At 32.9% G+C, this 22,733-nt stretch overlaps 1 protein-coding gene across 1 annotated transcript; it reads right to left on the bottom strand.

Annotated features, from left to right (window-relative positions):
• Window positions 1-6,803: 6,803 nt before the first annotated feature.
• Window positions 6,804-15,275, bottom strand: LOC139426442 (uncharacterized). Its single transcript, XM_071185330.2, has 4 exons — window positions 15,193-15,275; window positions 11,775-12,088; window positions 8,000-8,117; window positions 6,804-6,944 (listed from the first exon to the last, which is right to left on the bottom strand). The coding sequence occupies exons 1-4, from the start codon at window positions 15,271-15,273 to the stop codon at window positions 6,804-6,806; spliced, it is 654 nt and encodes a 217-aa protein (XP_071041431.2). The 5' UTR covers window positions 15,274-15,275.
• Window positions 15,276-22,733: the final 7,458 nt, after the last annotated feature.

Genomic DNA, 22,733 nt, shown 5'->3' with positions numbered 1-22,733 from the left:
ACCGAAGTCAAGCATCACTGGCTGCGGTCAGTGTGCGGGTGGGTGACCACTTGGATCAGTCTGCGTAGGGACCGAGGGTGTGCGGTATTGGTCCTCGTTAAACTGTGCTACCGTAAAGTGCTCGACTTCGCGCGCAGGTCGTCGGGCTACCGAAGCGGGGGTGCCGTCCCCTGCGCAGAGGATCAAAATTGTGATGGCATGTCCTCGGATCATCCTCCGGGATGTTTCCCTGACCGTCGCCAATAGCCCATTGTGCAGCTCTAGTGCGACGTAAATTTACAACAACAACCCTCACGCTCAAAAGGAATATCCAGATCCACCAGGAATTGGGTATTTGCACTTCAAGAAGAAGATCACAGTAACCGCACATGTGACCTATGACTTCAGTGTCAATTTATAGCTTATAAGCAAAATGGCATGTTGAAGTTTAGCTAAGTTTCTCCACATGAGTTAGAGTGATAATTAACGTGAAGTTAATTAAATGCAGCTCCGTATCACATATGGAATTTGATGAAATATAATTGATTCTCGTCTACGCCTTTTATTTAACTTAGATTCATTATTTGCTTAGGTATTTCATTGTTATCGTAATGTATTTTGCGTGTGTACTTGGCAGCTTGGATGCATAACTAGTTTGTTTATGTCTTACATTACTTCGTGCGGGCTTGGCTTACTCGAAACAGAATGGAAATAACAATCGCTTACGCAATCATAGCGTTATGTAGGAAATCAATATTTCAAACGTAACGTTATTTATGAAATCAAGATTGCATGCATAATTCGTAGGAAACCTTAACTTCCAAATTTTTTAATTTCAGTAAACTGCAATACAATGGATTGCAAAATGCAGTAGAGTATAGAATATGCACTCTCAATTATACATATTTTTAGAATAGGCGTAAGGAAAAAAAGCGGACAAAAGGCATACATATTAGGAATGTAGGTCAACACAATTGTAATTTTGTGAAAAACTACTGGCAAAATTGGAACGGAAAGCATTACCATTCAATTCTATTGCTGGAACGGAGCTCAAGAATATTTATTTGAAGCAAATTCAAGTTTTATCAAACAGATAAATTGGTTTGGACATTTTCAGTTAAGTCATTATTAATAGTAATTCCTTAAACTTAGTTAGCATTTCGTTCTTCCCTTACATAGATGTTATTTTGCCAACCCCTAATATGCATACTTCTTGGCTTCCTTTTCAACGATTATTTTAAAAATACAATAATTGCCTTAAAAATTAACTCACGTAGAAAGATTGTCAGAATAAAACGAATTCTTCTATACTAAAATGCAGTTTTAAAAATCGATGCAAGTATTTTATACTAAAAGCAAGTATTTTAAAAATCGATGAAAACTTATTATAGGGGAAAATGCAAATGATTGGAAATTTCAGTAACCTCTTGCACCACCTCTACTGAAAATGCAGGATGAGATATGATCATATAGTAACACATATGAGTTTCTTATGCTCAACAGCACCTCGTTCACAGTTGCTGTATAAAAATTGCTAAATCAAATAAATTTGGAGGTTGCCCACTTGACTGAAGTGGGGCAACATAGGATCGTTCGGAGTCAAATCTGGGAAACTAGCAGGAAAATGTGATAATGTGACGAAGGCTTTCCTGGGGCACCACTGCTGTGTGTTGCTGAGCAATGTATAATTGAAAAATGCCTCCTGCAATTCTTCCCTTGAGTGGCAACACATTTGGCTGAAGGATGTCACAAACGTAACACTGAGCTGTCATCACATTATGGATCACTATTAGTGGTGATTATGTATGATATGCGATGACACAAAATATAATCTCATACCATCTGTAAGAGTGATGAGTAATGTAAGCAGAGGGGCATTCACCCAATGTTGCCTACATTTCGAAGGGTGCTTCTATCGACAGGATCGGACTGCCACCAAGTGAAACCAGGTCGTCTACAGTGATGAATCCAGATTTAATTTGGGCACTGATGACTAACGCATACAAGTGCGGAAGCTTGTTAGTGAATGTCTCAAACTTGGCTACAATGTATAGCAGTATGCCGTTTCTACAGCTAGTGTGATTATATGACCACACATTCCTAATATTGATCCATGGCAGTAGCATGGTAGATGCGCGATATCATCTGGCCACGTCTAGAAAGGCCACTCATGGTAGGACTCTTACGAGCCTTTTTTCAACTAGCAGTTCTCGACCACACGCAGCAAGAGTGTCACACGAATACCACCGTCTCATTACCGCACTTCCCTGACTTGCAAGATCCCCTGATTTGCCATAGATTGAGCATATATCTGGAACCATTTGGGACAGCAAAGTTGGACAACTTCCCAGTTTAGTCGATTTCTATACTGGAGTCATTACAGCATTACATCAACTTGGAGTCATTACAACAACTGTGTAACTAGATACCGCAGAGCATCAAAAAGGACTTGTATGCCTCAGAGCACGACTATGTCGTATCCTGCATTCGTTCTGAAGATGGTCCAAGAGTTTAAGAAAATCTCCACTCATTTGTGGCAATAAATGAAATTTTTTTTCTTATTTTGATCACTTTAATTTTCGATCAACTTTGTACTTGCATATGTATAATTTTATATCAACAATTCCTTTTCGGTGAGCTTATGTTTATGGTAATGAATGTATATAAAAATGGCTGTTGTTACAGAACATTCTGTTTTCCAAGTTCTCAAAACCCTTTCTTTACCCAGTCACTTAAGAACTTTAAAATTTAGTTTGTCTTAAGAGCAGGATACATAGGCTTGTTGCAGAAACATCTTTGTATAAATCTCTATATATACTTTTGAGATAATTCATACTTGCCAAAAGTGTTTGGATAGATAACATCAGCTGAAAATGGATAATTTATTTGCGACTCGACAGTGTATCAAAATGTTGGATTCACTCTTTGAGACACCACGGGAAATCTTCGAACCCTAAAAATAAATGTATTTCACCGTAAATTAAAAAATAAAGTGCATTTTAAGGTAACAGTTTATGTGCGTTTACTAACACTTCTTATAGAACCAATTCGCACAATATCTGCTAGTCATTATTATTTTACTTATAATGTATTTTAAGTTTCATTCATTCACAACGTTTTTCATGATTCGCAATAAGATTTTCAGTAAGCTTCCACCAGCCCATCGCTTTTATCATAGTAAACAACCATTTTGCTCTTTGGCACTTAATTGCGACAAGCGAAATCAAACACTATTATCACCTGCTTCCTTAATGGCCATCTGAAGGTTTTGAAGTATACTGAGGCTAACTACTGATTTAGATCAATGTTGAGGTTCTAACTGATTTAACTTGTACCCGTTATTCCTTCAACTAGGCATTCACTGATCATATTCATGGTGCTTTCCTAATGGGATCTGATCAGTAACCTATGGTTGGTTTTGTATTTCTTTAGGATGTGGAAAATCATGGACTTCATTTAGCCTTTCTTATCTTAAGCGATTTGTAACAACAACAAATACAAAGGGCTCAGAAGAGGGCTGACTGCTTTCAAAATTACAAATTCTGAATAAAAAGATTATAAAGGAGTAAACAAAAGATATGCTTATTATTAAAACTTTCACTTTTTTTACATTGAAAATTAGGAGTTTAGTAACTACAATTGCCATCAGAGGACGCTTTGAAACAACAATGATCAGAGCAATCAGTTTCAGCTTTACAACATAAAAGAGGCCTCAACTTTAGCTGATAGGAGTCCCAGGCAGTCAATCGAACATCAATGGCAAGAAATGCAAAGTGAATCTTACAGAATGGTAGTTGGCAAAATCCATTCCTTTAAAATTACGTAAATCATTCCTAAGCTTTAAAAACCAAATATCTTAATAGTAGTATCATTCCGTCATTATTACATAAAATTTATGTATAAAGAGTACTAACTTTCCCAATTTCCCCCAAATTTTCGTTTAATTTACGTATTATGCTACATGGGAGGTCCTGGACTCATCGCCAACAACGCCATGTCATTTTCCCGATTTGCTCCTGATGTTTTGGTCTAAGTTGCCACTACTTTATTAAATATTTATCATCCTAAATTATCAATACTCTAAACCAGCGTTTCTCAACCTCTCAGTATTCACGGCCCTGTTTTCAATCATAATTTTCATCGCGCCCCCCTTGTAATAAAATGTATACAACAATAAATGTATATTGAGTAAATAGGATTCTGTCTTAAAATTATTTTTAACTAACTGCCAAAACAAAAATAAAGTAAAAGCCAACAGCAATTAAGATTGTAGAAATTACGCTTGGAGATAATTTTTCAAAACACTTGCACTCCATACCTCTTTTAAATGATACTGTTGCTCGTCGAATTGGTGATATAGCTGAATATGTACAGTGTCAGGTTTTCTCGAAGTTGCATGACAAATTGTTTTCAATACAGCTTGAGGAAGCAACAGATAGTAATAATGATGCTCATTTAATTGCTTATGTTCGATTTTGTGTTAATATGTCAGTAGTAGAAAAACAAACCAATAGAAATAAAAACAACAGCGCTCGCATTATTTGCTATTTTGAATGATTTTATGAACGAGGCAAACATTTGATGGAAAAATTGCGTCGGAATATACACTGATGGTGCTCGCTAATTGTTCGTAAGATTAGAAAGTATACAAGCACTTGTAAAACGAAAATCTCTTCAATGCGTCTGGACAAATTGCATGATCCACAGAGAAGTTTTGGCTTCGAAACAAATGAGTCCTGGTTTAAATATTGTGTTAACTACGGTTGTAACCGTAGTAAATTATTTTAAAATGAGATCCCTGAAATCGAGAATCTTTTCCGTACTTTTTAAAGGCATGGGTCCAGTACATTCAGTGTTACTATTTAATTGCGAGGCAAGATGTTTATCAAGTGAGAAATTTTTGCAACGTGTTTATGAATTAGGCGAAGAAATAGCGATTTTCCTAGAAGAGGAAAACAGACCGAAAGCCGAGAATTTTCGTGATGGTTTATTTCTGATAAAATTGAGCTACTTGGTCACCATATTCGAGAAATTAAATAACCTGAATCTTCAACTCCAAGGAGCAAATTCACATATGTTGGATACTTTGGATGCTTTTTGTAGAAAATTGGAATTGTGGGGCAGAAATTTAAAGCAAAAAAACCTAACAATGTTTGCATATGTAGATGATTGTATTAGAACTTATAAGGCTGAAAAAGAACATGTAAAAGTTGTTTTTGTAACCATTGAAAATCATTTAGGCATGATGGCAAATAATTAAAACAAGTGTTTTCTTGCTGACGACTGACTGATAGCAAGTTGCGAGTGAATTCATTTCATAAGACTCCCGAAGGGCTCTCAATTGATGAGGAAGAAAAATTCAAAGACTTCAAGGCAAGTGGTGAAACCAAAAGACAATTTAGTAATAAATCACTGTTTGAATTTTGGGCAGAAGTAGAGGATGATTTTTCTACATGAAAAACAAGGGCATTTCGCATTCTATTACCATTTTCTACATCCTACCTTTGTGAAACTGTATTTTCTGTTGTGGCTTCTTTGAAGACAAAATATAGATCTCGGCTAAATATAGAAACAGAACTGAGAGAGGCTCTTTCTGATATTAAGCATTCCTTCGAAAAACTTGAGAGACTGGAAGTCACTAATAATTATTAAATTCGTTTTTAATTTAATATGTTTTGATTAAGTAAGATGGGTGAGCCAAAGGTGGCCAGTGCTCCTAACGTAGTCCACCCCTCAAAAATAGAATTAATTTAATTTCGAATCACAAGATAGCTCTACTGCATTGTAAATCTTGTGTCTGAGGTGCACGTGGCTGAATTGGAATAATATTTTGACGTTCTCTGCATTTTAGTATATTTTGCGATATTTTGTTTCAAGTGTTTTGTTTTGTTTGCATTTTTAAAGTATTTTTTCGGGTATTATTTGGTATTTTTGTGGTAATTATTGGTGTTTTTGTGGTAGATTCTGGTATTTTCTTGTAAATTTGAGTATTTTTATACTAGTTATGGGTTTGGTTAGTTAACTTTAGTATGGTAAGTCAACTCTTACTAACTAGTTATGGTTAGTTAACCCTTTTGAAAGAATTAACTAATTAATTCTAGATTAATTCTTTATTCTAATGGTCCTCTTGATTTCTTCAAAAGAATCGATAGTGACGTCGCACATGAACTATCAATGTAAATGATACATAAAAAAATAATGCACTCTAAAAACAAATATCTTTTTTAAAGTCGGGAAAGTTGTCCCTACCAGCAAGACACTTAAAGTGTCTTTTTAAAAGACGTTTGCCAGTCCGAGTATCTTTTCTAAAGATAATTTGAGTAAGTGAAAAAGTGATTTCAATATATTGCCCACCTTTGGAACCAGTGGGAAACCGCAGAAGTGGTGAAGAAAGCACAGAGGAGTAGAAGTTAGGTGCAGAAGGTACAATTTTAAAATTGTACTATAAAATAAATGAAATTTTATTTTACAACTAAAAGTATACGTGATATGTATTAGAGATAGGTGTAAGACGTTACAAAAAAATTTCAGCTTCTCTGACTTGACCAGAAAATTTGGAAAAATCCTCAAAGCAAAGCCACCTTCGACTACCCACCTTAAAATTCGACTACCCACCTTAAATTTGTTTTTTTACTTTAATAAGTTATTAAATATGTCCAAAAAAAATTTCTATATGCATGTGCGCTTTCCTTTCAGCCAGTAAATCAATTTTTTCAAGTTATATTTTCTCTTAGATATTCTCGCGCCACCCCACTAGTGTGGTCGCGCCCCCTTAGGGGGGGGGGGCGCCCCACAGGTTGAGAATCGCTGCTCTAAACAAAAAATTACACATACGAACAAAATGTGAAATTAGAATCTGTGATCTTTCTGCAGGTAGAAATCATTTCTTCTGTGGGGGAAAATTCGATGGCTTCTTCCCAAGACGTAGAGAATACATTACTGTAAGCATCCAGTACTGTTGGAATCTGCATAAAATTTTTCATTAAGGCAATTTACAAATTTTTTCACAAATTTTTTGCACTGATGAAACAAAAATTTTAAACATATTAAATATAATTTAACATATTTTAATATAAAGAAATAAATACATTTTGATGCAATTGAAATATTTATGATTTAATCTTGAACATTATGTCATTTTTTAAACATTATCATCCGATATGTATCCAGAGCTGTAGAAAATATAATGTTAAAAACTAATTTGTTTCTTTTATTACGAATATCAATTATATGATAAAATGCAAAGTTTGAAAGTTTCTCATTGCTGGGATTTTCCAATTGAATCTGGGATATGGAATAATATATAAGAGCATCTTCTTCAAGTTTTGCAGACGAGATGTCAAGATAAGAAATGATTCGAAATGAAACTTAAAGTTTCCAAAATCTGAGAGAGGAAAAAAAATGAAATTTTAGATTTTATTAACACGATAGATATGTTCGTTATCAAGAAATATTTAATTGCTTTACATTGTTGGAATCTTGGGAGTAAATTCAATTTCGACAATGCTAAAATTATTTCAACCCCAGTTACATCAGCTATTACTGTTTTTCATTTTTTTTTCCACTCACGACTTCTGTAGTTTTTCATGACTTGCTTATCACTTTTATTTTTCCATTTTTCTTAGGCAACTTTGAGTTTGAATTTCAAACCATTTTTGTTTCTTTACATTCATGACCGGCTGGTTTTGAAAATGGATGTCTATTTTTGATGCACTTTAAACATGTCAACTGTTATTTTCATTCTGTTTATTTCTTAAGTTTCCAATCAGTATCATACCATTTCAGTTTATTGGGATTATTTATTTCATTTTATAATAATATTTATATATATATATATATATATTACTGTGAACCATTAGCTTATATTGTTTTGAGAAAATAAAATTAATGAAATTAACTTTAGATCCAATTTTAATCATATTTCGATATTGTTTAACGGCCGAAATGATCAAAAATATAATTATAGAAAGAAAAGTGGATTTTAAGTTACAGAGAAAATGATGATCCCATCTATACTTACTCCGTAATATGTTTCATTTTTTAAGCAATATGAGGGAAAGGAGTTGCAGAATTTCTCATGATCATCAAAAATCTCACAGGAACTGTCATTTTGCTCACAGTAAACTTGTCTTCGAATTCTGAAATTAAAAATTGACAGCAATGAATTATCAAACATAACATCTTCATACTTTAAAAAATAGCGGAGAAAGAAACAAAACATATTTAAAAAGTTTAATAAGTTTTTAAGTAGAGATATACAGTTGTTGATTCCAAGATAAGACCAACGTTGGTGGCCATAAGGTTTTGCGGTGTTATTCTTAAAAGTTTTTATTTTGTTTCATTTGGAGTAGTCTCACAAGATAGAGGGGATACCATCTAAAAAAATAATGAGCTTGAGTCGTTCGTAAGTTAACCGCTGCATTTGCGCGGAACTAAAATTTTAAATCCGCGAGGGGGAAAAAATCAATGTAAAATAAGTCTGAAGAATCAACTTAGGTGTGATTTTTTTTTAAGTAAAGCTCTTATAATGATTTATATATTTGGCATTATTGTCTTTACTCATATTCATCTTTAGATATCAGATATTGCAATATCTCAGCATTCATTTAACAGTATCGATTTCAAATTTTTGAAAAAAGCAGCATTTTCTTTTCTTACAATTCTTGAAAACATTTTTTTACTTGAGAACACTGAAACATTTTTCAATATATTATCTTAACTATTTGAGGTTGACTTTTAATTTTTTGACTTGAACAAATTAAACGGAAATAAATCGTCGAAAACTAATTGCAGAGAGCAAATTAATAAAGTCGTCTAATGTTACAAACAGCCCGGAGAATTTAAATATCAGCACCTGCAGCAATAATAGACCAATTTACCACCTTAAATTGAACCATGTTTACATACAAATTGAACCGTAGGAAAAAGTACGATAATATGGTTATATTCAGCGCCTTATAGTAAGGTTGCAGATAAATTGAAAGATATGTTCATTCGATAAGCTCTTAATTTCCCAGCTGTGATTTTAAAATTAATATTAAGAAGCATTGCTCGGGGAAATGACAGGTGTATGTTTTTAAAATGGCAATTGTATTTTTTTCTAGTATTTCAGACTCTAAATCTATATATATAAAAATCTCTTGTCACAGTTTTAGTGGTTAAACTCCTCCTAAACGGCTCGACCGATTTTATCGAAATTTTATACGTATATTCAGTAGGTCTGAGAATAGGTTTATAACTAATTTTTTTTTCATTTTTTGGACAAATTTAACGTACATTTTAAATATATCTTTATTTAATCGTATTCGGATCCAAAAGAGACATAGAGACATGATAAATCAAAAGTAATATTCACGCACGTTGCAACAAGTCATATTAAACTTTAATACTTATGCTCGCCCTTAAAAGAAGAGCATCAAACATATTTGCAAGTATGTGAATGAAGGCAGTGATATGGCAGTATTTCGAGTCGAAAATACTGCTCTTCAAGTGAATAACAACGACGAAATAACGCTGTACCAAATTGGCAGGTACATCAGCTCCAATGAAGCTGTTTGGCGTAACTTTGGATTCCCAATTCATGATCCAACCGTTAGTCATTTAGCCGTCCATCTTGAAAACGGTCAGAGCGTATATTTCACGAACGAGACTGCGATTGACCGAGCTAGAAATCCACCAAAAACTACGCTAACCGAATTTTTTTGAATTGTGTAATCGTGCGAATGCTTTTGGTGCCTTTGCACGGACATTACTCTACTCAGAAGTACCACACTATTTCGCATGGGCTCAAACAAAAAAATGGACACCCTGCGAGCAAGGCACACCGGTTGATGCATGTCCCGGTTTATTCACATCAAACACCGTAGGGGAGAGTATTTACAGTCAATCCAAGGCAGACTGAGTGCTTTTATTTTCGACTGTTGTTGGTTAATGTCACCGGCTCATTGTCCTTTCAAGATATACGTAAAGTCGATGGACATCAGCATCCAAAGTAAAAAGATGCATGCCTTGCACTCGGCTTGATGGAAGACGACAACCCGTGGAAATGTATGCTTGCTAAAGCAGCACTGAACTGTACTGCAAAGCAAATTCGTCTACTATTTGCTATAGTATTAACTACATGTATCCCGGCCCGTATAGGAACGTTATGGGATAATCACAAAGATTCGATGACTGATGCCATACGGTATCAACATCGCACACGTTGCAACGATCTAACGATAGCATTCAGCGATGCTATGTGCAATGAAGCACTGATTGCTATTGAGGATCTTTGCATTATTATTGCGAACTTGCAACTTAGTCATTTCGGTATGCCTTCGCCAAATCGAAGTGCATCTGATTTATTAACCGCTGACATGAATCGTGAACTTCAATACAATACGATAGAAATGGCAGCGATTGTTACTCGCAATGCTCCACTAATGAATGAGGAACAAAGGAACATTTATGACCGCATTATGCTCGCAGTTTTGTCAGAACAAGGTGGATTTTTTTTGGATGCACTAGGTGGAACTGGCAAAACATTTATTATTTCGTTAATTCTCGCTGAAATGCGATCAAATAATGGCCTCACGTTGGCCGTTGCATCATCTGGCATTGCGGCAACTTTATTGGATGGAGGCAGAACAGCTCATTCAGTATTTAAGTTGTTACTAAATATTCAAAACAACCCAGATGCAGTGTGCAACATAAAAAAAGCAATCGTCTATGGCCACAGTGTTGAAACACTGTAAAATTATCACCTGGGATGAATGCACTATGGCACACAAACATTCGCTTTAAGCGTTGAACAGAACATTGAAAGATATAAAAAACAATGACAAATTATTTGGCGGCACTCTGTTACTCCTTTCAGGTGATTTCAGACAGTAGCAATAACAAGGCCAAACAATGTCTGTTTTTGTCTTAGATTTGAGCACACCATGTTTTTCACACGGAGTGCTCAAATCTAAGCATTCATACGTGGATAATAAGCATTCATACGTGGCATGCTCTCGAGTGGGCAAACCATCCAATTTATTTGTGTTAGCTTAAGATGGAAAGACAAAAAATATTGTACACTCCATTGCACTAAGAGATTAATATTGTTGACTAATACTTTCAGAATTCGTTGTATATATAATTTATAAAAAAAAGTTACAATAAATTAAAAAAACTATTATTTGGTGTGCTGTTATTTTCACATTTTGTCACCGTTCATGCCTCTTCCACTCATATACCACATACGCACACACTTACTATAAATAAAATGTATATTCATACTCTAGAAATAATTCATATGGCAAAACAACGTTTGCCGGGTCAGCTAGTATATATATATATACAATATGATTTGTTTGTTTTTTTTATTTGTGAAATTTATTTTGCAACTCTCATGCACATTATATTTTGTCTGATAAGTTCACGCAGTAAAATATTCCGGATCAAGTTGCGATAGAAAGTACCGGTAAACAAGGTACTGGTACATTTTACCGTAAACTTCATTCTTTCCGGAACATATTACGGAATAAAATATCTCATACACAGTAATTTCTCAGTTATAATTACAGTAAAATCATTGAAACACTGTAATTAAATAAATAATAGTAAAATTATGGTATGATATTTTACGATTAAAATGGATTTTACGGATGATGCACTCAAATTCCCGGTACTTTATACCGTAATTTGATACGGATTTATTTATTTTTTACAGCGTGCAGGTTAAATTAAATTTAAAAATGATCCATTTTTTATCACGATTAAAGCTAATTTTAATATTTTAAATTTTAACCGGGACTTAAATCTCTTACTGATTATTACTGCAGAAAGTTAATGCTGGCTGTACAACTTCATATGGACTGCTGTCTTCAATGTAAGAAACTGTAGGATACGTCCAAAAATACTGTAAAAAATTTCCTGTTTGATATAAAAATCCCATTAAACAAAACAAAAGAATTAATATTTTTCGAATTCTTCTTCTCCACGTTCTGCTGTTGGCAATCTGAGGCAATCCTGTTACTAATGACTTTTTAAATACAGACTTTGCATACATTTGAAAAGATTCGTCTCTTATGTTCCCCGAAGAGTTTTTGACAGATTTGTCAAAATTTGGAGATCCTTTTGCCTAGATATAAAATAGAAAAAAAATTATTTTTCTCACAATGATTCGTTGTTAAGAATTATGATAGTACGGCATGCATACAATTCCGAAATTTTACGAAAATGAACCAAACAAAATTTTGTTTTAGACGACATATGGAGTGATCGGGAAAGGATGTTTAAAAGTAGGAATTTTAAAATTCCTTTTTTGCATTCATTCGTTTTTATTAAAGCTATCCAATCTATTTAAAGCAGGTTGTTAAGCATACAGTTTATGTAAGAATAAATTAATACTTTGTACTGCATTATGTAAGGTATGAAGTTATAAACGCTACCGTAAGCAAATTTTTGATAAAACATTAGTTTTTGCTTGCTAAAGAGGTATATGAAGCTAAATTTTTAAAAAAATGAATACTGAAAATAAATACATATTTTCATTTAATAGAGATTTTTTTTGTTTTCATATTTCAAATAAAGAATAACTTGTTTAACGTTGGTTCAGTTTCGCGTATTATTAACAGGTTAAAATCAAACAAAACATAACTGGACACTTTCCCAATTTTTTTCAGAAAAAAATTTGCAAAAAATGAATATATTTTTTATTTCGCTAATAAATAATTTTAATTTCTTTATGTGTAAAAAATATTTAATTTACCATCAGTTTACTATCTCGGTCACATGGACAAAATAAAATATTAGTCTTTGTATTATAGTTTTTAACAACACAAGAGATACATCACATAGTGATACTTTCCATTCGCCATTTATTTAATCTTTCTTCTATGTAAATTCTACTACCATCGTGAAAACAACCAACAAAACTCCTAAACAAAACTTGGCAAATTTCCAATCTCGGCAGATGGTGTAAAAATATTATAGAACAAAATGTACAGACAAATTCTGCTACCCCCGAGTGTCCTCCGAAAAATAAATAGTTTTAATTTATGCATAAAGTGTTAACTTTGGATAATCATTGAAGCGTGATTTTTGAGGAAAGAATGTTGTATTTGCTCTCCTGCAATAAGCAGAAATCTATAAAAGTCTCAATCAGTATTTTAAACGTATTTAAGTAAAATTTTCATAGTTCACCATTAATTTGAATTCAGCTAAATAAAATGTAAGTAAATAAATGTTAAAAAGAAAAACAAATATTTTTGCTAACATAAGAAGAAGAAAAAATATGCGTCAAGTTTAGAGAGATATTGACATAGAATATTTAAATTTCAGACCTTCAAAAATTCAAATCATGGGACACTCATGATTTTGGAGCAGTGTAAAAAGCAAATGTGAAAACCAATTCCGATGCATTTCTGTTTAATTACTTTAATTAGGCCAATTTCAGTACTGCAAGCCGTAATGGCTTTGGGGATAGAGCGTTGGCCTTCCAATGAGGTGAAACCGGATTCGAATCTAATCAACGGTTGGTCGATATGAATTCAGCATCCGGCTTTCCCCAACCACAGTGCTGATATAAAATGTCCTCAGTGGTAGACGGATCGTGGGTTAGAGTCCCCTTTCCTTCTGGCTAATCGTGGCAGGCTCTCCATGTAACGCAAATGCGGATTAATTTCATCAAAAAGTCCTCCACGAAGGCAAATTTCTCCCAATACTTGATATAGTAGTTCACTTGTCTTCTGGATTGGGTTCAAAATTACAAGGCTACGTAGTTAAACATTAGTAGTCGTAAGTCCAAATTGGTTGGATTGGATCGGATGTTCAACAACGGTTATAAAATTTCAGTATTGCTATCTGACGATGCCACAACTCTCAAGAATCGAAAAACCTCAAACAAATAGGGGTAGAAACTGAATTTTGTTGTTGTTGTAGAGCTGCACAATGGGCTATTGGCGACGGTCTGGGAAACATCCCAGAGGATGATCCGAAGACATGCCATCACAATTTTGATCCTCTGCGGAGGGGATGGCATCCCCGCTTCGGTAGCCCGACGACCTGCGCGCGAAGTCGAGCACTTTACGGTAGCACAGTTTAACGAGAACACCCATACCGCACACCCTCGGTCCCTACGCAGACTGATCCAAGTGGTCACCCACCCGCACACTGACCGCAGCCAGTGATGCTTGACTTCGGTGATCTGCTGGGAACCGCGTCTTATCGATCAGTCCACTGCGGGACAGAAACTGAATGAGAAAAGGAACGTTATACATTGAAACTTGAAAAAAAAGGATAGTGTAGTTCTTCAGGACAATCCTGACTGGTCTGTTTCCGCTTTCAAAATGGATGTTTACCTTTTACAAAATCACTGATTTATCAGTACAATAATTAGCTAGATACCAGATTTGCGGGTAGATTAACCCTGCTTTTTTGAAGCTCTGTCACCAAGGAAAATAAAAAAAAAGCCATAGTCTAAGCAATGCCTCACACTTGAAGCAATGTGATGATTTTAAACGATATATATAGTCTTGCTATTATGAAATATCTAGGCTTTAGAGCAGACAAATAACTTAAGCTTTTTAGAAGTTATTGAACTGTCATTAAAATTGTCTATTCGGCAACTTTTTTCCACCTAGATGAAAATTATCAAAATGGCTGCCGTATTCTCAATTTCCGAAAACTTTTATGATCACAGATAAATGCAACATTGGAGTAAGTTTTTAACAATTAAGAAACTAGACCACGAACGCTTTTCATTTTCACTAAACAGTGGCTTTTCTCCATATTGACGTTTTGCGCCATTTTCAAAGCAACCGTAAGCAGCACTGGCTTTGGATAGGCTAAACTTGACCCAACTGTCATGAGTAACAGTTGCAACTCACAGCAGTTATGAAAATAGCATATTATTCGAGAAGAAGCATAATTTCATATTACGATGGAGCCTTCGAAAAATATTCTTCATCAGACCAACGGAGACCTCGATCTCTTTATTTATCTATCGTACATCGTTTCGTAATTATTCTTAAACAATAACTTAAAATAAACCAGTAGACTCGGTGAAGTTTATCCTATCGCCATAGAAAAAAAGAACTAAATATTTCTTTGTTAAGAAATATGATATAATTTAAAAAAAAAAAAAATCATTTTTTTTCTTTTTTCGAGTAATGATATTTGGAATCAAATTTTTTCTTTGAAGCAATTTTGCTTGCAAAAAAAAAAACAATAATTTCATTTTACCTTATTTCGAAAGCTGGCTATTTTGTAACCTGAAACTCTTCGATTTCGAATGTACCAAATGCCTGAAGAATTCGTATCCATTTGTCTCTAAAATAGAGAAAGTTATTTTTAAGAACTAATAATAATGTAACCAATATCAATTATTAGAAAATTAAACGTTGAACTGCTGAAAATTTTATATGTAAACAAGTTTCATATATTTATGACTAGCTGAATACCCGTTCTTTTTACGAGGTGAATAAAAAATGTCAATTTATCTGTACTGAACTACATTGCAAAATAATGCAAAAAACTAATGTTGCACAAATGTTAATTCTATGAAAAATAATAAAAAAAATCGGTAAAAAGCCCTAAGTATTAGGACATAAAAGTACAAAACTTCAGCTTGATGAGCGATAGCTCAAGGGATAGAGAGTTCACCTTCCAATGAGGGGAATCACGTTCGAATTCAAGCGATGGCTTGCGATACGAATCCGCATCCTTCTTGCACCGAACATAGCGTTGGCGTGAAATATTCTTAGTGGTAGACGGATTATGGGTTAGAGTCCCCTTGCCATTAGGCTTACCGTGGGAGTTTCTCGTGGTCTTCCTCTCCAAGTAACGCAAATGCGGTAGAGTTCCACCAAAAAGTCCTCCAAGGAGGCAAATTTCTACCACTACTCGTTCCAAGAGTTCCCTTGTCTTCTGGATTTTGTTCCAAATTGCAAGGCTACGGAGTTGCATAATAGTAGTCGTAACTCCAAATGGTCGTAACTCCGTGGTCGACTTTTTAGCAACGGTTCTAAAAGCCTTCAGCTTGATTTTATCGCATCTACAAACCCTCTCGTTTACCAAAATATCGACACGCCACCGAACATATTAATTCCAGCACATATCCGTTGTTTTATTGAAACGTACAGTGCGAAAATAAATAAATGGAACACCCTAAACGCGTTTTGACTTTTGAAGAGGAGATGTTGTCTCCTATTTTTCTTAATAATTTATAAATTTACGAACAGTGCTAATTACAGGATAAACAGAACTGAAAACATTATTGTTTTTTTTTGTCGTATGCCTGTCCAGGCAGTGGGGGTGCGATTGTTCCTGTTTTTCAGTGGCGCCATCTTTGGCCAGGAATTCGACTTCTGCCACGCCATTCACGCAACCACAACCCGTTTAGAGGGCGGGTCACAGTCACACACGAAGGAGAAAGGACATAGAACACACAGAGAGAAAGAAACATCCATGCGTTGCCCGGGATTCGAACCCAGGACCTTTCTGATACAAGGACAGTTCCCTGCCCCCTACAGAGGCCGGTCGGCACATTATTGGTTAAATGTAAGAACAAGAATTTAGGGGAACTCGTTAGCACACTGACATAAATTGTTCTAGCTCCAGGCATTTTATTATCTCTAAATCTTACTGAAGCAATCGGAAGCAAGAAGAACGGTTTTTCATGTTCCAGGACTCAATCTGAATGGTTCAAAAGGATGATCTCAATTAACTTGTTAGACAATATAAATTTATCTTGTAAGACAATATTTTAAGTTATGAAATTAGACTTAAAAACGTACTTTCACTGATTAAACATACCTTTCTTTAGACGGATTTTTGACCTCATAAATATAAGGGGCTATTGCAATCAGGTAAAAATGACCCATATAGTTTGGTCAGGAGGGCTGCCCAAAATTTTAACCCTTTACTGTTACTTTCTCTTTTGCTTATTTCGAGAATACTCGAGAAATTTTTAAGAGAAATGAACCATTTTTTCTTACTATTATAAAATTTGTTTTACGAAGATAATTCCAAGCAAAATATAACTTTTAGTAAATAATTATTATTTTTTACTACTTTATTTAATAAAAGACTAAAAAATTTAGAATTGTAAGGTATATTAATTTTCGCATCTTCTTAAAGAATTCACTTTTCAATGATATACCGCAAATATTGAGAGAAATTGATCTTACTGCTCCACTGAAAATGAATTTTAAAAGCACGACATTTTAAAAATTCTGTTATGCCTTTTTCTTATTTTGCGCGATGTACTTAAATATAAAAAAGATAACTAAAAGAAATATTTATCATAGGTAAAAACTTTTATAATTATACTTACCTAACAAAAGTGACGTAATTTGTTATGTATATTTGAATTAAAATTAATTCACAGTTATTTCTGGAGCAGAACTACAATTTCAAAAACATGGGAAAGTATAGAGAATTGAATTTATAAAATGCTCAAGTAAAATAAACAACCTGTGCAATAAAGTTGTTACTTATCGACAACATTCTAGAAGTTAAAAGCTGGAAGTTTTTTTATTTAAAAAAAGATTATTAACTTAAACGAATTTTCATTCTTTTTTTTATGACGAAAACGTAAAAGAAAAATCAATCAGCTAGGATAATAACACTTAACTATATTTATTTTCCTGCATGTTCAATAAGATACAACAAATTTATTTTCCGAAAACTGCCAATCTTAATTCGAAAATTAAATGAAGAAAAAAAAATTCGTAATTTGAGGTCACGCTTTATCGCTATTTCATTTGCAACATAAAATCCTTTTACGCTTTTTTAGCTAAACAAAGTTCCATTAATATTTCAATATAATTCGATTAACAGAATTGATACACTTGGAATTATTAATATTGAAATCGCATTAGCTTCTTCATATTATGCTATTGATTAGCAAGCTACTAAATAGCTTTCGTGCTGAAAAATTTAATATAAAATAAATTGCGTAATGACATGAGCAATCGATATAAATATGTATATACAGTGGGGGGATAATGTATATACTTCTATACTGATACAATTTTATTATATTTCACCAGAAATAATTAAATAATCATTTTAGAACTTTACCTGTATTTCAATCAAGCGATTTCTTATATTTAACATTTAAGTTTAATTTTTTTGTGGTTTGAGGGACCGACAATCAATTACAAACCAGAAATAATATTTTTGAATATTTTGAATTTTGAAAAAAATGTAGCATTGGCTTTGTAACTTGTAACAATTATTTATGCTACTATAGGAGATAATTGCACAAAATTTTGTAAGCCCGACTTAAATATTTCTGGAAATTTGAACATTTTTATAAAAAGGAATTTCTTTTTATATTACGTGTTTTTTGCTATAAATTAAAAAAATAACAAATAATAAAGCAAAATTTTTATGGCGATTTAAAATTCAATTAAATTTTTGGTTTGTGCCTTGAAAAAAAATTGGTTGAAAACTGAGCAGCATATAAGTAATTAAAGTAGTTCAGAAAAAATTTTAAAAAATTCTTAATTTTGTAGTAAATCGTATTTGGCAACTAATGAAAAAAGTCCGGTATATAGACTAAAGTCCAAAAAAGTCCGATATAACGTGCATGGACTAAAAATTTTAAAAAATTCAATCAATTTTCTATGTAGTTTTTTTATTTTTTAAAAGAAACTTAAAATGATAAGGGGTTTTCTACAAATAACATTTTGTATCCTAAGACAAAATTAATTGAACAAAAAAACTAGTGCAACAGTTATAGGTGATTGATCTTAAATTTTATTACTAAATTTAAAAATTATAGGAGGATTCATAATTTTCTTTTATCAACTCATTGTTTTCAAGTGTAAATATCTATTTAACAAAAGTAAGAAATAAGAATGTACTTATGAATATAATGGTTTTATAAATATATGGAGAATAATATTTCATATTCTCTATCCATTTTGAAAGATCTAGAAACAAAAACTTGTTTGTAACATCACCCAGTAAAAGAGCACCTTCTATTGTTATAAAATGACTTAAACGAAGTGAAAAGATTATTTTATTTTTGGATTTTGATATAAAAGATATATTTAAACTCTAATAAAAAGGTGTTCCACAATCCAATCACCACACTTAATATAGAATTCTCAGTTAAAATTGAAATGAAAATAAATAAAAAGAAGCCAGGCTACATATTAGCAAAATGCATGTTGTCTATTTTTTCTTGTTTTTTTCTTCTTTTTTTTTGAGAAGCAATTTTATTGTGTTTTCATCTTGGACATCTTTAACTGTTAATCCTGAACTGCTCGGTACACAATTTCGTAAACATATTTAAATGCAGCTCAGACACATTCTGTGTAAACTCTTTTGATGACTGAATAGCCATTGAACAGCCAATCGATATCAATATTAAAATTTTCGGATTGGTACGATGGTGCTTGAAGCAGATTGTAAGCTGCATCGCCCACCCGTTTCGGATTCACAAGTTCATACATCAAATGTGATTTGAAAGCTAGGCTCTTTTTTCCAATTTTACATGAATAGTGAATGAATGATTTATATTGCGTGGAAGACAGTCTACGGTCTTGTGCAAGTCATTCGGTACGTTGACAATGGATCTTTTTATCCCTAACTGGTGATCAACACCCAGTTCTCGTATTTGCATGAAAGGAGTTCGGAGACCCACCATTCGCTCTTCGGTAGGGTCCAATTCACTCAACCACTTTAGTACTTTCGTGAGGGGCGAGCTTCATGCTTGCATACGCGAACGGAATTCTTTTGTTTTTCTGTTTATGTGTAACCGTTTGTTTGCATTGCAATCTACGTTCTTTGGCTTTGGCTTTTGCAGCCTCAGTAAATTTAGGCCTTGGCATCATTCTTTTCTTGCTTCAACCCTAACTTATGGGACTGGGTCAATCAGTTTGGATACTCCTTATTTGTGATATTCGCCTGAATTAGTATTGAAAATGATCCAGTTTGAACTGCAGGTTAGAATTTCTGATTCTTAATTAAAACAATAAAAACAAAAATATCGTTCAAATAATGAAATTCTCCTTTATTCACAACTCAAGAAGTTTTTATGCGATCTCTCTTTTCCCATATCTCAAAAATAAACTCACCAACTTAATGTATAACAAAATTAAAAGGGGAAAAAAAAAGAATTAGAAAAAAATTATCTAACAGCATCGGTCGCCATAGCAACGCATGCAATGATAAAGCATGCGCGCTGTTTCTTATTACTCTTAAACACAGCTGAAAAGTGTGATGACGTCCAAATAAGGTGTGCACGCTATCAAACCCAAAACAACACCCATTTTGCCAAAAAGTGATAAAAAAATTTAAAAAAGAAAAAAAAAGATCTTAATTGATTCACGGTTCAGCAAATGAGCGAAATTGGGACACTGTGCATTATTTATCTAATAACAAGGAAAAACCGGTTTCTCTATGAGGTGAAAACTGCTGGTTGGAATACGACTTTTTACATGTAAAACTGTCAGTGGGTTAAGAGTCAGAGAATAAAATAAACATTTCAAAAATTTCAAAAAAAAAATTATAAAAAACAAAATATCCTTGTTGGCTAACACGATCATTTCCGCAAACATCGTGCTTCCTTTGACGACTTTTCATAAATGTTACTGTATGTTAAATTTCCTCTTCAATATTCGGGGTTAAGTGGGATTGTTGACCTTTGACATCAAATAACCCCAGAACGAAAATACAATGGTTTTAAGTCACATGATCTAAGGGACCGATTCTGTTCACATAGTGCAAACGGCCAGGAAATGCTTTATGCAGTAATTGACTTTTTTGAAGTAATTTTTAACAATAAAACGGGTTTTTTTTATGTAGTGCTACATTTTTATCTTATCACTAGAGCCCGGATTTTGATGACCTAAAACATCTCAATTAATGCCCTTTAAAAGTGCAAAAAATGCCCTTAAAAAGTGCAAAAAATGCCTTTAAAAGTGCTAAAAATGCCCTTAAAAAGAGCGAAAAATGCCCTTAAAAATGCGAAAATTGCGCTAAAAATGCCTTATGACATGATTTAAATAAAGTAAAAATATTGAACTAAAACAATGTTTTACTCTTTAAAATTACTATGAGTCACTTTAAAAAATATAAAGCAATGCAATACTTGTTCTACGTTCATTAAAGTTTTAAAAATATGTTTTATATCCTAAAATAACAAAAAAAAGGAAAATATATTGACTCCAAAACTTTTTCATTTTGTATTAAAACTTTAATGAATATAACAACTTCCATCTCATAATATTACTAAATATAAAAATTATATTGGATTATTAAATTTTTTTTGATATTTTGAAAAGTAAACGAGCGAGCGTATACCTGGAGAAGCTTCTTTCAACGTCTACTGATGTTATTGGTACTTACTTGAAAAAGATGTTCTCGCTTACTGACAATTCTTCTTCAATTTGAAAAGATGTTGCTTCACCTGTTAATATCCTAGAGATTTTCTTCACAGTTTGGAAGCCAGTGTAATAATAAAAAATGATAAAAAAATAATAAAAATTGGAAAAAATTAACAAAAAAATTTAAAAATACTTTAAAATGCAAAATACGCCAAAAAATTTAAAGAAAAATGCCCTATAAATCTAAAAGAAATGCTCCAAAGGACAAAAGTGTCCAAAAATGCAAAAAAATGCAGAAAAATGCAAATGTTATTAAAATTCGGGCCTTTCATCACTCTACACTTTCAGCTGTCAAATTATTGGTTGTCAATAATGAATTATTTAACCTTCTAATTACTTCCTATCTTGCGTAAATATTGAGACTTCCTTTACTATGTTCATTTTTCTTGAAATTTGCTGCAAGAAACTTAGAAAATTGTTTTAAGAAAGTAGGTGAATTTTGGTTTGATATTATTATTATTATTATTCAAAAACCACTGACTTTTCATATGCTCTCTTTCAAAATTTAATTGGAAATTCTTGCAACATATTTTAGGATAAAAGTTATATATTATGGGCATAATATCTGTAAAAATTACTGAGTCAAATTGCTATGTCTTTTCGATTCTTATAAGTTTTATTCAATATTTTATATCTTATATACTTTCTTGTGCAAAACAACAAAAGTTTTTCTTTTCAAAAAAATTAAAATTTTGCTGGTTTATACATATTTTTTTAAGATAAATAAACACTTTTTTAAAAAAAATATTTCTCTTATTTTTTCCAAATACTTTTGCAACTTTGTAAATTCGGTATTGACAGTAAAACTCGATATTTGTTTTCATTTGTATTACATATAATGAAGCAGAAAAGCTTGAAGAACAAAAAAAAAGATAAACATTTTTCTGTATTTGAATTGCAATAAAAGAACAAATTAATTTATTACAACTACTTGAATTTGATTGCAAAAACGATTGCATAGATCATATACTTTCCTGGAATTTGGTGGAAATTTTCATTCAGTATGAGACAGAGTCGAAATCAAGGTTCTCTAAAAATTTCAGAGTCTGAATTGGATTCGATTATTTTAACTTCTGATTCCACAGCTCCAAGCAGCACTACAAGACCTTGCACAAAACTGAAAACTATAAGAGTTCAGTGGACCTACACGTAACACGATTTCATATAAGTTTGTCCCACTTAGTTTTAACTTAAACTTATATTGGATCTCCTCATCGAAAATGGCTGTTGTATTACGATTTCAGTTCCAAAAGAATTTTTCTAACTGGAATTAGATTATTATCTTTAACTTAAGTTAAGAAATGTCGTATTTAGGGCATTTTTGTCGGCCCTTAATCAGCCCTTAAATGCGACACTCAAAGTACTTAAATACGACAGTGCAAT

Source organism: Parasteatoda tepidariorum, chromosome 5 (assembly GCF_982258835.1).
Source record: "Parasteatoda tepidariorum strain Cologne lab strain chromosome 5, Ptep-v5.0, whole genome shotgun sequence".
Taxonomy (NCBI): domain Eukaryota; kingdom Metazoa; phylum Arthropoda; class Arachnida; order Araneae; family Theridiidae; genus Parasteatoda; species Parasteatoda tepidariorum.
Note: the sequence above shows the minus strand (reverse complement) of the source record. Positions and strands in the feature narration are given on the sequence as shown.